At 34.7% G+C, this 16,258-nt stretch overlaps 1 protein-coding gene across 3 annotated transcripts in view; it reads left to right on the forward strand.

Annotated features, from left to right (window-relative positions):
• The window catches only part of Frs2 (fibroblast growth factor receptor substrate 2), a 116,731-nt gene that overhangs the window by 55,405 nt on the left and 45,068 nt on the right, over nt 1–16,258 (forward strand). For 2 of the 3 annotated variants that reach the window (XM_076854850.1, XM_076854851.1), the window contains exons 2-3: nt 13,684–13,779; nt 15,211–15,253. In XM_076854850.1, the coding sequence (XP_076710965.1) occupies nt 13,723–13,779; nt 15,211–15,253 (100 nt within the window). In that variant the 5' untranslated portion in view covers nt 13,684–13,722. Of the gene's footprint in view, nt 1–13,683; nt 13,780–15,210; nt 15,254–16,258 lie in introns of those variants that run through there. The other variant, XM_076854853.1, reaches the window with a different exon arrangement.

The raw sequence follows: 16,258 nt of genomic DNA on the forward strand, positions 1-16,258 counted from the left end.
AGAGTAGTAATTCAGGGACTAGCCTTAGGTCCTTTTTAGTCCTTCTTCTAGACTGCTCTTAAAACACAAATATAACTAGCTTTTAAGGCTGACTTAGACATGTCTCATTTTTAAAGAAGATGTAGATTTTGTGTGAACCTTTTCCATGAATTCCCTTGTAAAAATATCCTGCTGTGTTTAGTGTAAGCTAACCAACTTTCTATATGGGGCTTAATGGCATTCTTTTACAGGTGGGTGAATTGTGACCAGATTGTATTTTTTAATTGGCATTAATTTAAGTTCAATGTTTAATATAGAAGTTAAGTTCTGAGGGTATGAATAACAGCCAATATAAAATTGGTAATTTAAGAATGAGTCCTTAACACTTAGGCAAAAATGATTTTTTACTTTACAACACTTCCTGGGACTTAAATAAAAAATGAACTTATGGACAGTGTAAATTGTTTTTGTATCTCTTTATCACTTTTTCTATAGTATTGTAACAAAGCTCTAATATATGATTGCCATGAACCATATAATTCTATGACAGTCCCTGCTCCCAAATCTCTGCCAAAAGTCAGTGTTTGTCTTTTTTTCTTCTGACTTTTAAGTACATTAGGTATATATTAGACATACACGCTTGTTTGTTTCTATTTTTTAAATTTTAATCTGAGGAGGCGATTTAAAAAAAAATTTGTTCCAATTATTCTTTTATTTGCTAAAACATGAAGTAGCTGTCTTCCCTTATCCTCAGATGATATGTTCCAGTAATATAGTGCAGGCTCGAAATCGTGGATAGTACCCAACCCTTTATATACTATATTTTGTCTATGCACATGTACCTATGTAAAGTTTAATTTATAAGTTGGGCATAGTAATACATTAGCAACATTAATTAATAATAAAATCCATCAATTACGACAATATACTGTAATAAAATTGCCAGCATCACTATGTGCTTTGGGGTTCTTATTAAGTAAAATATGGGTTATTTGAAAACAAATACTGTAATATTGTGATAGTCTAGTAAATGAGACCACTACTAATAGATAGTATATACAGCATAGATAGCTGGATAAAGGGATGATTCATGTCCTGAGTGGGACAGATCTTATCAAACTACTTAGAATGGTACATAATTTCAAACTTTTAAGTTGTTGGGCTGGGTGTGTAGCTCAGTGGTAGTATGCATTCTGAGCGTATGGAAGGCCCTGGGTTTGATTCTATTACCCAAAACAAAAAAACTTAAAAATTATTACTGCAATTTTCTGACCATGGTTCACCAGATAGCTGAAACCATAAAAAGTGAAATCATGCATAAAATGGGACTACTGTAGTTTCAATTCTACATGGTAACAATTCTGTATGGAAACTGACCCCTGAGAGTTCCAAAAAACAGGATTTAATCTCCCAGTTTCACTCTTCCCCACAAATCTTGTGTCATATACTGACAAGTAACAAAATTAACAGATTTGAAGTTTAACATTTAGACACTGGAAAAAGTATTACCAAACTATAAAAGAGAACTTCAGAGAAATGTGGCAGAGAGAGAGGAATGTGTACCAGCTTGCGACAATCAGGCACTGACTAACTGGTACTATTTTACTAGAGAAGTGAATTGTTTTGCTGTGAGGCTGTTTTGAGTTATTTGTTAAAACCAGAGAGGAGCCAGGCCTGGTGGTGCATGCCTATAATCCCAGCAACTTGGGAGGCTGAGGCAAGAAGATGACAAGTTCAAGACCTACCTTAGCATTTTTTGTGAGGCCCTAAGCAATTTAGTGAGACCTCATCTCAAAATAAGGAATATAAAGGGCCGGGGATATAGTTCAGTGATAAATGTCTGGGGTGGGGGTGAGGGTGGAGGAGGGGTTCAATTTGTGTTTGTGTATTTTTGTATATGCATAAAAATATTTATAGGTGTGTGTGTGTTGTTTTTGTGGTTGGCAGTACTAGGGATTGAAGCCCAGGGTGCTCTCTGATATCCCCAGCCTTTTAAATTTTGTATTTTGAGACAGGATCTCACCAAGTTGTTTAGGGCCTTACCAAATTGTTGTGGCTTGCCTTGAACAACAAGTAGTTGTATCCTTCTGCCTCAGCCTTCCAAATTTCTGGGATTACAGGTGCCCAGCTAACCATAGTGACTCTTAGCAGGTGGCTCCTTGGTTATAAACGATTAGGTGAAGAATTCCATGTGGGAAGACATGTTGGGAATATGAAGGTTGGTATCAGGCATGCAAGAATGGTTTCTGTTCCCTCAGTGAAAGCTGCTTTTTGCATTTTCATTTTCCTGTGTCATCATTTCTCTTTTATAGTATTCCTTTGGAATAAATCTAAAGTTGCCTAGACAAAAAGGTTTCCAAGAATTCCTAGGATAAATCCATAAGTTGAAAGTGGACAGGAGCTTCTTGTGTGTTTCCAGAGAAACTGAAAATAGATTCTTTTTCCTCTTTCCTGGTGGGGTGGGGAAATGAGAATGGATGTCACCTCTGTCTGTGTCTGTCAGAATTCCTGGATGTAGTATAAACCAATTCAAGCTAGGTATGGTGGTGCACACATGTAATCTCAGCAACTCAGGAGGCTGAGGCTGGAAGATTCCAAGATTGAGGCCAGTCTGAGCTATTTAGTGAGACCCTGCCTCAGAAATCAAAACACCAAAAACAATTAAAAGGCTTGGGGTAGAGCTTCAAGGTAGAGTACCCCTGGGTTCAATCCTTTGTAATACCCCCCCCCCCAAAAAAAAATTTAGGTCAGGTGTAGTAGATGTGGTGCCATGTGATACATGTCTATAATCCCAGTGACTCCAGAAGCAGAATCAGGAGGACAGCAAGTTCTAGGTCAGCCTTGGCAATTTAGAGAGACCCTTAGCAACTTAGATCCTATCCAAAAAAAAAAAAAAAAAAAAAAAAAGACTGGGATGTAGCTCAGTGGCAAAGTATCCTTGGTTCAATCCCTAGTACCAAACAAAAAACCAGAAGAAACAAACAATTCAAGCATATCATGTATTTTAAAAGGATATTGGGTTGAACTCAGTGGCTCAACAAATTGTTGTAAGGGCTAAGCAGCCAGAAACAAGACCTAAAATCACATTGCACAATGATTCCTGCGAGGATGCCAGTACCATCTAGAGACAGACAGACGCCACAAACTGCTCCAGATGACTCTAAATGCTGCCACCAGTGCCCTGGACTTGACCTTACTGCCATTTTTCAATTAGTATGAAAGCAAATTCCTTCTGCTCTCTTCTTCTCCTGCTCACTTGTTGCCTATTCCTAGCCTGAGCTAGATCTATATTTGGCAAAACACATGTCTTAGATATAAAGGAAATACGGGAAAGTGTTGAACCTTATGAAAACATAAGATGGATGAAGTGTTTGACCTTCTGAAATTATAAGATGGGGAAAGTTCAAGCAGACAAAAAGAATGATAAGATTTTCACTGCACTTGTTGTTCTGAATATACTTGTTGAGTCTTTACTATGTACTAGGCACCATGTCAATGTTTTACAAGCAGTATCCTCAGAGCTTCCTTACCTCCATTTTACAGATTAAAAAATACGTCAAAGTAGCCTGCTTAAGATCACAGTATAATTGGAATACAAGCTCAAAACTGTGACTCCAAAGCTTGTGCTCTTAACCACTGTATTAAACTTACAGTAATTGTTCCCTTCTGGTATATTTAGCTCAGACTTCTATAAATTAATCTGTTAGATTGAGTTCACTAAGCTTAAGATATTGAGCATGTTGTATGTATGTGTTTTGGTATTTTAAAGAAAGTCAAAAATTTGTGGCTTTAACTTATCTTTCAAACCAATGATCGAGTAATTTTCTATTTATTTATTTATTTGTTTGTTTGTTTATTTGGTACTGGAGGTCAAATCCAGGGCTTCACACAAACTAGGCAAGTACTCTTAACACTGAGCTATACTCTCAATCTGATTTGACTCTTTATCTCATTTTATGACTTTTTATAGTTCATTTTGCTACAGGCTACAACTTAATAAAATGCTTTCTTTCTGAAAATCAGTGCTTAGAACCTAGGTACTAAGAGAAAGATCATGGACATGAAGGATAGGGGAGATGGAGAGAACAAGACTGAGGGAGAAGCGTCATACACACACAGAGGTTTAAAGGGAAGACAGAGAAAAATACATACGGAAGGAAGGGGATGCACATATGATTCCCTATATACTACAAACAGTATTATAACACACACACACACACACACACACACACACACATTTTGTTAGTTATAATGGTCATTTGAAAAATGATGGGCCTCTTTCTTCCTCCCAGTTTTAAAATTTGAATCAGTGCTTTTCCTAGAATAAGCTTCTCTATCAGTTTGCATTTTAAATTGACTTATGTATTTTTAGTTCAAACCTAAAAAGTTTAGTGGTATCTAGGAGTAATAAACAGAAGCTAATATTAACTTGGTGAGTATATAGCTTGGTCCAAGTGGGGGGGGAAATCATAAAAACAAACCCCCATACTTTCTATTATGTCACCCAATCTAGAGTATTTCTTCATAAAGTATATCTCTTGTTAATTATTCCTTTAAAAGTACAAATCTACCCTGTATATTTTTCTGTGTTACCAAATGTTTTAAAAAATTTTTACTTTTGGGATAAAATGGAAGCTACACTTTTTATAAAAATTGAAGACTGAGTGCCCATCTATACACACATTCATATAGACTGTCAGAATGTGGACTGGTTGCTAGAGAAATGCTGAAGTAAGGTAAATATCCTTGAAATTAAAAGTGATCGTTGTTCTCTTAAAGTATTAAAATTTCAGTAAGGAGTATACTGTGTTTTTGGTCCTAATCTTTGTCTGATCTTTCCTAATAAGATGTAAATTTTATTTGCTGAGAATGGCTTTGAATTTGGGATCCTCCTGCCTCAGCCTCCTGAGCCTCTGTGATTATAGGCATATGCTAATGTCCAGGGGTATTAACATATTCTACTGTTCCACTACTCTTAAATCTTACGCCTCTTGTCCAAACTACTTTAGTAAACCAGCAATCCTCAAATGAGCAATAGTCCTTTTATTAAGCCACCAGGTTTAAAAAAAAAAAAAAAAATAGGGCAGTGGATGCATAGTTTTTTTTTTTTTTTTTTTTAATCTGTGGGTGCATTAGCTAATGATAAATTGATTAATCTATTCAAGAAATGTCCTGCTGGATCAGAGAAGTGATCCATGTAGCTATACCAGACTGTCCTAAAGAGCTACACCTAAAATATAGGTTACTTATTTGGATTTCTATAATTTCTAAGGGACACATGGGCAATTTTAATTTCTTTAACTTATATACTGTAGTCAGAATTCCTGTGTTCAGTTCAACTCTTCAGTAAACATTGTTTTTCCCCTGCTTTCAAAATTATTCTGGTATTTCTAATATGGCCAATTTATAGGGTTTGTCTTTTTTTTGCTCTTCTTTCTAGCATTTTTTCCCCTTACGTGGCAGTTAAGTGTAGAATTTTAAGCAAATTCTTGATAAATAGTGAAGTAGGCCCATGTTAGAATAGCCAATGAATTCATTTGGATTGTCTTATGACTATAAGCTTTGTGAATTTCAAGAGAAATAATATTTCATAGCAGTAGTTCAGAGGAAACATACAGCTTATGTTGTGGTTTGAGTTGTATCCCAAGAATTTATATATTAGAAGCTCGGTCCTCAATGTGGTGATATTGGAATGTGGTGGAACCTTGAAGAGCTAGTGCTGATCAAAGATAATTAGGGCACTGAAGGCACTGCCCTCTAAAGGAAGTAATGTCGATTTGGGGGAACCCTGGTTTGTTTTTACAAGTAGATAGTTCTAAAAGAACAAACTGGACCCTTCCTGATTTCAGGCTTCCTGTTTTGCTGTGTGATCTCTTCCACATGCAGTCCTTTCATTACAGTATCATCTGCCACAAGCCTATCACCAGAACTAGAGCCACCTCTTAAAGCCTTGGAATTTCAACCTCTAAAACTGTGAGACAAACCCTCTTTTATTTTATTTTATTTTTTAAATAAAGTGCCCAAGAATCAGGTAATCTGTTACCTGAAAATGCACTAAGACATCTTGTTTTGGGATTTGATTTGAGACATGAATTTGCTGGAAACTGGTTAAAGACATTGGTCATTCCTTCTTTGATTGCCCCTTGTACAATGCCCACCATGAGAAATTATTTTAGAGTTTGGTGGTGGGAAACATTGTCTCTATATCCTGTACTTTGCTGAAAAATCCTTATAGTCTACCAGAAAAATGAAGACACCATTTTACTCCAAGCAGGAGGAATTAAGGGCGGGGGAAAGTCATAATGTTTTTTTATTTTTTTATTATTTTTTAAGTTTTAGATGATACAATCTTTATTTATTTCTTTTTATGTGGTGCTGAGGATCGAACCCAGTGCCTCATGTGTATGAAGCAGGCATTCTACCACTGAGCTACAACCCCAGCCCCTCATAATGTTTTTGATTGACTTGTTTCTGAAGTTATGGATTATCTTCTGGAAAATAAAGGGGCTGAAGTGTGCTTTATAAAAATTGCTTCACTTCTTTTTTTCCCCCAACTTTTATTTATTTATCTTTATGTGGTGCTGAGGATTGAGCCCAGTGCCTCACACATGCTAGGCAAGTGCTCTAACACTGAGCCACAACCCTAGCCCTGCTTTCACTTCTGAGGAAGTTAATGGACTAGGCTGACAGTTTCTGGGGTGGGCATGTACCTATGAAGATGGCCTCTTCAGGAAGAGGCTATCAAATGCAAAGGCATTTTGGTAGTCCAGTAGAAGAGATAATATTAGAAGCAAACTCACCTTTTTTTTTTGGCTGGGGGGATTAGGGATTGAACCCAGGAGTACTTGACCACTGAGCCCAGCCCTTCTATTTTTTATTTTGAAACAGGCCTTGCTAAATTCCAGAGGCTGGTCTCAAATTTGTGATTCTCCTTTCTTAGCCCCACAAGTCCCTGGGATTACAGTCCTGCGCTACCACATCTGCTTTAATGCCAAGCTATTTTTCATAACAAACATTTTGTGTATTGTATTAAAATTTGTGAAAAATAATACAGCTAGATTCTGATGATGTTTATTTATATTTTTATACATCCTTTGTGCATACTGTTGAAAATATGGAGGAAAACTTCTTCTGGAGGTAAGAGTAACGATGTTTTAAGAGTTGTGTGTTGGGGCTGGGGTTGTGGCTCAGTGGTAGAGCACTTGCCTAATAAGTGTGAGGCGGACTGGGTTTGATCCTCAGTATCACATTAAAATAAGTAAACAAAGGTATGTGTATATCTACAAATAATTATATGCTAAGACATAAAACTGTTTCTTACTAAAAATACATTTTATGCCTTCTTAGGGTATGAATAGCTAGTCTGTATACAGAAGTTTTAAAATATGACATTCATATTGTGTATGAGTTTGCTCAAAAGGAGGGGAGAGATAAGAGATATTGACTGTAGAGAGACTGTATAATGAAGTTTTAAGAGACAGTGTTTATTCTGTATGCTGTGAACTTTGATGTCTTTCAACTACAAAACAAAAAAGCAAATGCTTCAGGTGATAGTCCTAGTATTGATTTCAAAACCGTACAGACGATTCCATTATCTTTTTTTAAAAGCATTCTTTTTTTAACCTTTATTTTATTTATTTATTTTTATGTGGTGCTGAGGATCAAACCCAGTGCCTCATACTTATTAGGCGAGCACTCTACCACTGAGCCACAACCCCAGCCCCCATTATCTTTATTTGATCTTAATTACCAATCTGCACAGTTATTTGTTGCTGAGAAACACTAAATCCTAAATTATTATTATTTTTTTTACAAATAATGTTTTATTATTTATAATTGTTATCTTGAGAGAATGTGTCCTCTTCCTTTCTCCCTCATCCCTTCTCTCCCTCTTCATTCTTAACCATCAGTGCAATGAATTAAGATTATGAGGGAATTTTTTTAAAGTGTTAATTTTGCTGAAAATCCTAGGACAAAAGTGTTTATAGAACTAGCATTTGTTTTTAGTCTTTTGAGAAACTTTCATCAGTCTATTGAGTTTCTCCTTTGTGTAAATTAGAAAGTTGTCTTGATGTTAAATGGCATAGTTTTTTGAGTTATGATAATTTGTTTCAAGGAATTTTCACTTTCTCTGAATGATTGATGACATTTCCTGGATAATGTATTCTGGTAGTTAAGGAATCATTTTGATTTTATTTCAGAATAGATAATATTGTTTTACTGTGTTATAGGTTGTAGTCATATCAAATAATAATGCTAAGTTTAATGTTCCTATACAGTATTTTCTTTTTTGGTACCAGAGATTGAACCCGGGGCACTTAACTGCTGAGCCACATCCCCAATCCTTTGTATTTTTCATTCAAGACAAGGTCTTGCTATGGTGGTTTGTGCCTCACTAAGTTGCTAAGGTTGGCTTTGAACCCCAGATCTTCTTGCCTTAGCCTCCCAAACTGCTGGGATTACAGGTATGCCCAGTTGTAGTTCTTCTTTTGTGAAGTGTTTAATTTATTTGCCCATTTATAAGTGTTTTTTTTTGGGGGGGGGCGGGGAGTGTTAAGTGTTTTGAGTTCTTTTTTTTTTTTTAATATTTTTTAAGTTGTAGATGGGCACAATATCTTTATTTGTTTATTTTTATGTGGTCCTGGGGATTGAACCCAGTGCCTCACGCATGCTAGGCAAGCGTTCTACACTGAGCCACAAACCCAGTCCCCTCACCCCCCTTTGCCCCTTGAGTTCTTTATATATTCTAGATTTTAATCTTCTATCAGAAAAGTGGCTAGAAAAGATTTTTCTCTCATTCTATAGATTCTCTCATTACATTTTTAATTATTTCCTTTGCCATGCAGCTTTTTAATTGGATGCCATCTCATTTATTAACGCTTGGCATTATTTTCTGAGCTTTAGGGATCCTATTGAGAAAACCATTGCCTGCCCCAGACAAATTTGAATATTCAGTTTCATCATCTAATTCTTGACACTCATGCTGATTGATTTCATTTTACTCTTGGTTTATGTGATAGGCACATAAGAAGTACTTTGTGAACTTAAAGGGAAAATATATTGTTCAGATGAAAGGTATGTGGATAAGTTAGTTTTGGGACAGTTCTAGAGATCTCTTGCCAGAAGTGGTATCTTTGTTTTGGTCTTCAAAGATTGTTTCATATGATCACTGAGTCATACCTGCTCTTTTCTCTATCCCTGGTTATCTTTCTTAAGACTCTGAAGATTGCCAGCCACAGAATACTTAAAAGACACAGTACACTTCAGCCTAGGGGGAGTCAGTTTATTTAAAATAACAATAATTTGAGCTCAAACATTACTATCATGTTATAGGTGGTTTAGTGAGTTGAGTTAGTGAGTTCTTCTGATTTTCTTTAGTGGTCATAGACCTAAAGGTAACATAAATTTCAAGTAAACTTTTCCTGAGGTTACTTTAAACTTTATAATGTAATCACAAACAAAAATCCCTAAAAGAAGTAGGAGGAAAGGAGAAGTATTTTTGTTGGTAATTGTTTTTAAATGAAACTTATTTGATTAAAGTCTTCTACTATTCCTTTCTAGAGTTGTAGTATAGTTGATTAAAGACACAACAACCCAAAAAATAATTTGTGATAGATATGTCTTCATTAATTCATTTAAATTTGGAACATACAAATATTTTAAAAGGAATAATAGCCCCATGGATGTTTAGACATAAAGATCTGAAAATTGATGATGATGACGTTGTGTTTGGAGATTACTCTCTCCAAAATTTATAACTTATTTTTCCTCACAAAGCTTAAAATTTATAACTTAAATTTCCACATAATATTCTCTGTCAGATAAGGAAAAACTAAGCAGATACTGTGGCCTTGCTCAGGGTACCAGGGCAGATCTCTTTGATGATATGGTTTGTAAAAAACAAGTCCTAAAGAGAGAAGAGGAGAAGTAAGCCAGAGAGAACTGGTATTTCAGACAGAGAGAAAAACAAGTCCTATGACCAGTGCGACTTGAATGGAATGAACAAAAGACAGGAGAATTGTAGGAGATGAAATCAGAGAAATGGGGAAGGTGAGTGGGTGTCAAATTATAGTTCTTAGGGGCCTTTGTAAGCACTTTGGCTTTTGTGCCAATGAGGTGGACTCAGTTGGATGGTTTAAGCAGAGGAGTGACATGATCTGACATTCTTTGAAAGTCAAAAGTCTTGAAGTCTAACTGACTTGTTAAGGTGACTGAGAGAATCTGGGATATTTGACAGGGAATGATTATAATAGTTTAGATATGGAATAAGGTGGCATGGACCATGGAAGAACTGGTAAAAGTGGCAATATTATGGATATCTTTTGAATTGGAGTTCCCAGGAGGAACACTTCATGAATTGGAATGAGTACTTCTGCACACAATGTCTACTTGTCTTATCTTTTTTCCAGGGATTGAACTTAGCTGCACTCAACCACTGAGCCACATCCCCAGCCTTTTTTTGTATTCTATTTAGAGAAAGGTCCTCACTGAGTTGCTTAGAGCAAGTTGCTGTGGCTGGCTTTGAACTCACGATCCTCCTGCCTCAGCCTCCAAAGCCGCTAGAATTGCAGGTGTGCGACACAGCACCTGGCTTATCATTTTGTTTAAATAATTTTTTTTAAGATGTAGTTGAGAACATACATTTATTTATTTATTGATGGTGCTGAGGATTGAACCCAGTGCCTCACACTTGCTAGGCAAGTGCTCTACCATTGAGCCACAACCCCAGGTCAGGCTATCATTTTTAATGGTAAGATTAATCCTGTGTTCAAATTTTCTTAGCTTAATCCATGCATTATGTTTCTTTTTACTCAATGGTTTTGGCAACCACTGCTCATTTTCTAGGTTGGTTATTTCCTTAGGACTACAAAATGGTGATGTTTTAATCCCAACATTTCTTCCACAGTTGATATTTTGAGACCCCAAAAAGAAGACCTGTCATTTATTGACTGCTTGATTACTCTGGAGTACTGTTCAACTAATGTGTGTGTCTTAGCAACTTCCAAAAGTGAATATATTTTTAATGTATTTAATGTTTCAGTCAGTGGTAGTCATTATCTTTTTGATGTTCAAGTTGACTCACCTTTGGCTAGTGGGTACCTTTTGTCCTTCAAATTGGCTTTATGTCACTTTTTCCTACAATCCTAGTAGTCTTTGGTAGCTAGCTTCCTAGTATAACAAATACCCCATAGTCCTGGTCACTTTAAGTGGGAAATGATATGGAGAGACCATAGTTTACAATAGGAGTGGTTTGTGACTGAATAATATCTGTTTTAAGGCTTTTTCAAGGGAAAGAGCAAGGAATGGGTATTTATTTATTTTGGTACTGGGGACTGCACCTAGGGATGCTTAACCTCTGAACTACATCTCTAGCCCTTTTTATTATTTATTTATTTATTTATTTATTTAAAAATATTTTTTAGTTGTCAGTGGACCTTTAATATTTTTTAGTTGTCAGTGGACCTTAAATATGTGGTGCTGAGAATCGAACCCAGTGCCTCACAAATGTTAGATAATTGCTCTACCACTGAACTATAACCCCAGCCCTCCAGCCCTTTTTATTTTGAGACAGGGTCTCACTAAGTTATTTAGAACCTTGTTAACTTGCTGAGGTTGGGCTCTGACTAGCAACCCTCATTCCTCAGCCTCTGAGTCTCTGGGAGTACAGGCTTGTGCCTGTGCACTCAGCTAAGTAGTGGGTGTTTATGAGGTAAATGAATCATAAGTTTATTGATACTCCAGTTCAAATTTCAGATTATAGAATTTACCATGATTTTTATATTTGAATCTAGTTTTCTTTTGACGCTGCAATTCTTGATTCCTAATGATAGATATTACCTATTTGCCAACATTTGTAGTAACAAGACTGACTACTGGATATAGTTTTTGAGGGTTTTGTTTTTCCTTTCTGTTACATTTGGCTAAGGATATGTGGTTAAATGTTGTGTTTTAAAAGTGGCTTGAAATAATTATGTGTGGTTATGCCATCGACTTTATATCTTGTTCACTTGTTTCATTCATTCATATATATATATATTTCATTCATTCACACACACACACATATATATATGTAGTATTTTCGATTATCTTAAAATATGTCTGTAAATAAAAACAAGGTATAATCTGAGAAATTTTTGCTTTTATCCTATCTCTTCTACCCTACTCTCTATTTTCTGCATAAGCAGCTACTTGGTTTTAGTTTATCATTCCATTGTGGCTTTTTTTAAAGCAAAGGAAGAAAAGCAAATGTGTATTTAAATTTGAATTTGTAAGTTCTTTACAAAAAGAGTAGCATTTTGTAAAATACTATTTGGCTATAGAATAGAAAGTAGGAAACTATTATTAAGATCTGTCAGAGCAGCTTTTCACTCTTTATATAAAACTTCCTCTTAGTTGTCTCCACAACAAGCTCCTCAAAGAATACACACGTTTAAAAAGGACAAGACCACCACCCAACACATTTGCCAAAATTGAATATTCAGTAATTCCCTTTCTAGAAGTCCTTACCAAAAGTGCACCTAACAACATGGCACAGTAACTTAGGCTTTTGTTGTGGTTCCATGCTTAGAACCACATCATCATTATCTTTTATATATATATATATATATATATATATATATATATATATATATATATATATTTTTTTTTTTTTTTGAAAAACATTGTTGAAATTGATATTGTTGGCATTAACATTATTGGTTTACAGAGCAACAAAGAGCATTTTAAGATTTTACTGTTTTTTTTTTTTTTTTATATACCTTTATTTTGTTTACTTAGGGGTTTTTTGGTTGTTGTTTGTTTTTTGTTTTTAATGTGGTGCTGGGTATCAAACCCAGTGCTTCTCATGTGCTAGGCAAGCTCTCTACCACTGAGCCACAACCCTAGCCCCTGAGATTTTACTATTTTAAAATACTGTTAGGTTAAATATTTTATCAATTAAACTTAAGTAGTTCATCAGTTTACTCATTTTTTTCAGTAAATATTTACTGAGCACTTAATGGCATGATTGTCATTGTTTAGATACCAGTAAATAAAACTGACAAAATCCCCTTCTGGGGTTTTTATTCTAGGTATAATGGGTAAATAGACAAATAGGAAAAAAGTAGCTTATGTATATAATCTGTTGATTTATTGTGTTAAAAACTGCATTTTAAGGACTCCCTTATCAATGTCTACCTTATTTTCCTTTTTACTTGTTCCAGTGTCTTAATTCCTGAGTACACTCAGGAATTTTAACACCCAGCTGGGTGAAAGGCAGTGAGGACTGAAGTATTCTGGTCCTGTGGGACAACAGTTCATTTTATATTCCTCCTACCTCATTCTCAGTCTTCTTCATACTTTGTTAGGAGGTTGCTCAAGAATTTTGTTTTGGGGGGTGGGGTGGGTGGGTACCAGGGATTGAACCAGGGACACTCGACCACTAAGTCACATACCCAGCCCTATTTTGTATTTTATTTAGAGACAGGGTCTCACTGAGTTGCTTAGTGCCTTACTTTTGCTGAGGCTGACTTTGAAATCGCAATCCTCCTGCCTCAGCCTCCCAGGCTGCTGGGAATTCAGGTATACATCACCGTGCCCGGCCTCAAGAAGTATTTTGATATTTCTCTATGGTCACTAAAATTTAGATAATTGTCCTTAAAGATTTTAAATATTTTTATAGTATATTCGGTAATCACATTCTTAATAACTGTACCTTTATTTCAGAAATGGCCTTTAAGAAGTAGATGTCCAGATACAAAGGTGATGAAACAGTCCATTTGTCATAAAGTAAGATGCATCTGTGGCCTTTCAACCATATTAGTAAGTATAACCAATTTATTTTAACTTTATGGGCATTTTATCTACAATGAAAAATGTTGAATAAAACATGGTAGACATTAAAAGTATCACCTTGTATTTCTTGTTTTTAATATATTTTCTAGTATAATTTCAATCATATAGTTCTAGAAAGTCTGTGCTGCACCATTTTAAGAATCATAAAGGTAATATCACTGAATCACAGTTTTTCTTAAAAATATCTTTTTTAGTTGTAGATGGACACAATACCTTTGTTTGTTTATTTATTTATATATTTTTATGTGGTGCTGAGGATTAAACGCAGTGCCTTATACATGCTAGGCAAGCACTCTACCAGTGAGCCACAACCCCAGCTCTGAATCATAGTTTTAGAGAAAATATATGGAAAAGAGTCATTATAATATTACTATCCAAATACAACTACTCATAATTTTTGGATATTTATTTTCCTTCCAGTCTTTTGTTCTACAGTTTTTTTTTTGTTTTGTTTTTTTTTGCTAATTTTTATTTATTTATTTTTTTAACTGGGGTTTGAACCCAAGCGTGCTTGATCACTGAACTCAGCCCTTTATTTTTTGTTTTGAGACAAGGTCTTGCTAAGTTGCTTAGGCTTTGCTAAATTGCTGAGGCTGACCTCAAACTTGCAATCTCTCTGCCTTACCCTCCCAAGTCACTGCAATTATAGATATTTGTGTTTTACATATTTTTGAAATGTAATTATGGTCATAGTATTGTGAAGAGTATGGTTCTTGAATATTTCTTCAAATCAAATTTTGTTTCAGATGTTTCTACCTGGAATTATAAATGCATCCTTCATTATGGGGTTTCTTATTGGGGTTATGAAAAAAATTGGGGAATTAGGTGGTGATAGTGGTTATGAAGCTTTGACTAAATTAAAAATTTCTATTGAAATGGATGAATTTTATGTATGTGAATTATGCCTTAAAAAGCTTTTAGACTATCAAGTCCTGAAAAGAGTAATATTTATTCAATTGCTAATGTTTTAGAATACAAAAATGTACCACAAATCATTTTGTACCTAGCAAACAATTTGATATTCAGTCAATGGAATTGTGTTTTTGTAATAATTAGAAATAAAAAGTTTTTAAAAAGTGAGATAAAAAATGACACAATTAAAAAAAAATGTTTTTTAGTTGTTGATAGACCTTTATTTACTTATTCATATGTGGTGCTGAGAATCGAACCCAATGTGTCATACATGCTAGCCAAGCGCTCTACCACTGAGTTACAACCCCAGCCCTGATAAGTATTTTTATTAAATGAACTTTCAGTATTAGAGATCTACTTTCTCAAGCTTTTATAGTATTGATTCATAATACTCTGAATGTAGTATATTAACATTTTGTAACTTCATATTCAAAAGGCTATTTTGAAACTAACATCTCAACTTTTTTTTACCTAAAATTGTTTTAGGAACAAAATTGTATCTGTTTTCCTCAGAAGAGAATTCCACAAGGTAAGAAATTGTCAATATAATATGACTAAATGTAGTTGTATATAGGCTTAATAGCTCTTGATTTTTGTAGGCTATTTCCCATAATTATTTCATATCTTTTTTTGATTACTATTTGCATAAATTTATTATTCTTTTTTTTCCCCTCAGCATTTGTTAGGAAAATACTGTCCTCTTGTTTGATGTTAGAATTAGAAGGGTATGATAAACATGGTCACCTTTAAAACTCTGCTGCATTCTCATTTATGGAAATTGTATAACTAATGTGTTTATTTTAAAATATGAATTCTTCCTAGTAGATTGATTATAAAGGTTAACATCTAGTATGTACTTTTAAAAATTCCTTTAAATGCTTACCTTTTGAGTAGATTTTAAGTCATACTTAATTTATACTATTTTTTATGAAGAGTAAAATGTTAAGTGATTATATGCCCAAGTAAAGTCTTATATGCCCAAGAACTTGAAATCAAGTATTTGGCAGGTTTAAGAAGTTTTTTGTTTAAATTTTCTCAGGAACTTCTTTAGATAGATTCAATCAATCTGTTATTAGAAATGCTTTTATAGTGAATTTTTGAGATTGATAACTATTTCTTAGTATTCACTTTTTTCCTCACCACATGTTCTGAGTGGTATATGAAACTTCCAAATATATCTTTTTCTCCATTTTTAAACTGCTTTAGTTAATTGGGTCAATTTCTATACTGGTTTGTAAACAAAGAGTTAAAATAAAGGGACCCATTAGCTGAAGGGAGAGCAAATCACCAAGATTTTTTCCAGTTTCTTGTGAAACTCCTTTCCCCTATTTTTTCCCTTACTTCTAAGAGATGAAAGGAAGAGAGGTCCTGGAACCCTTGTGTAGCACTCTTTGATCTTTGCTGTTCAAAGGTGGAGAGGCAGAACTTCAGGAGAAATATAGATCTCTTTCCTTGTGTCACCATGCATAAAGCAAAAACAAATTTAAAAAACTTTAATCTCAGTAAACTTACTGTTACATCTCTATCATTGTTC

The sequence above is a fragment of the Callospermophilus lateralis genome, chromosome 4 (assembly GCF_048772815.1).
Source record: "Callospermophilus lateralis isolate mCalLat2 chromosome 4, mCalLat2.hap1, whole genome shotgun sequence".
NCBI lineage: Eukaryota > Metazoa > Chordata > Mammalia > Rodentia > Sciuridae > Callospermophilus > Callospermophilus lateralis.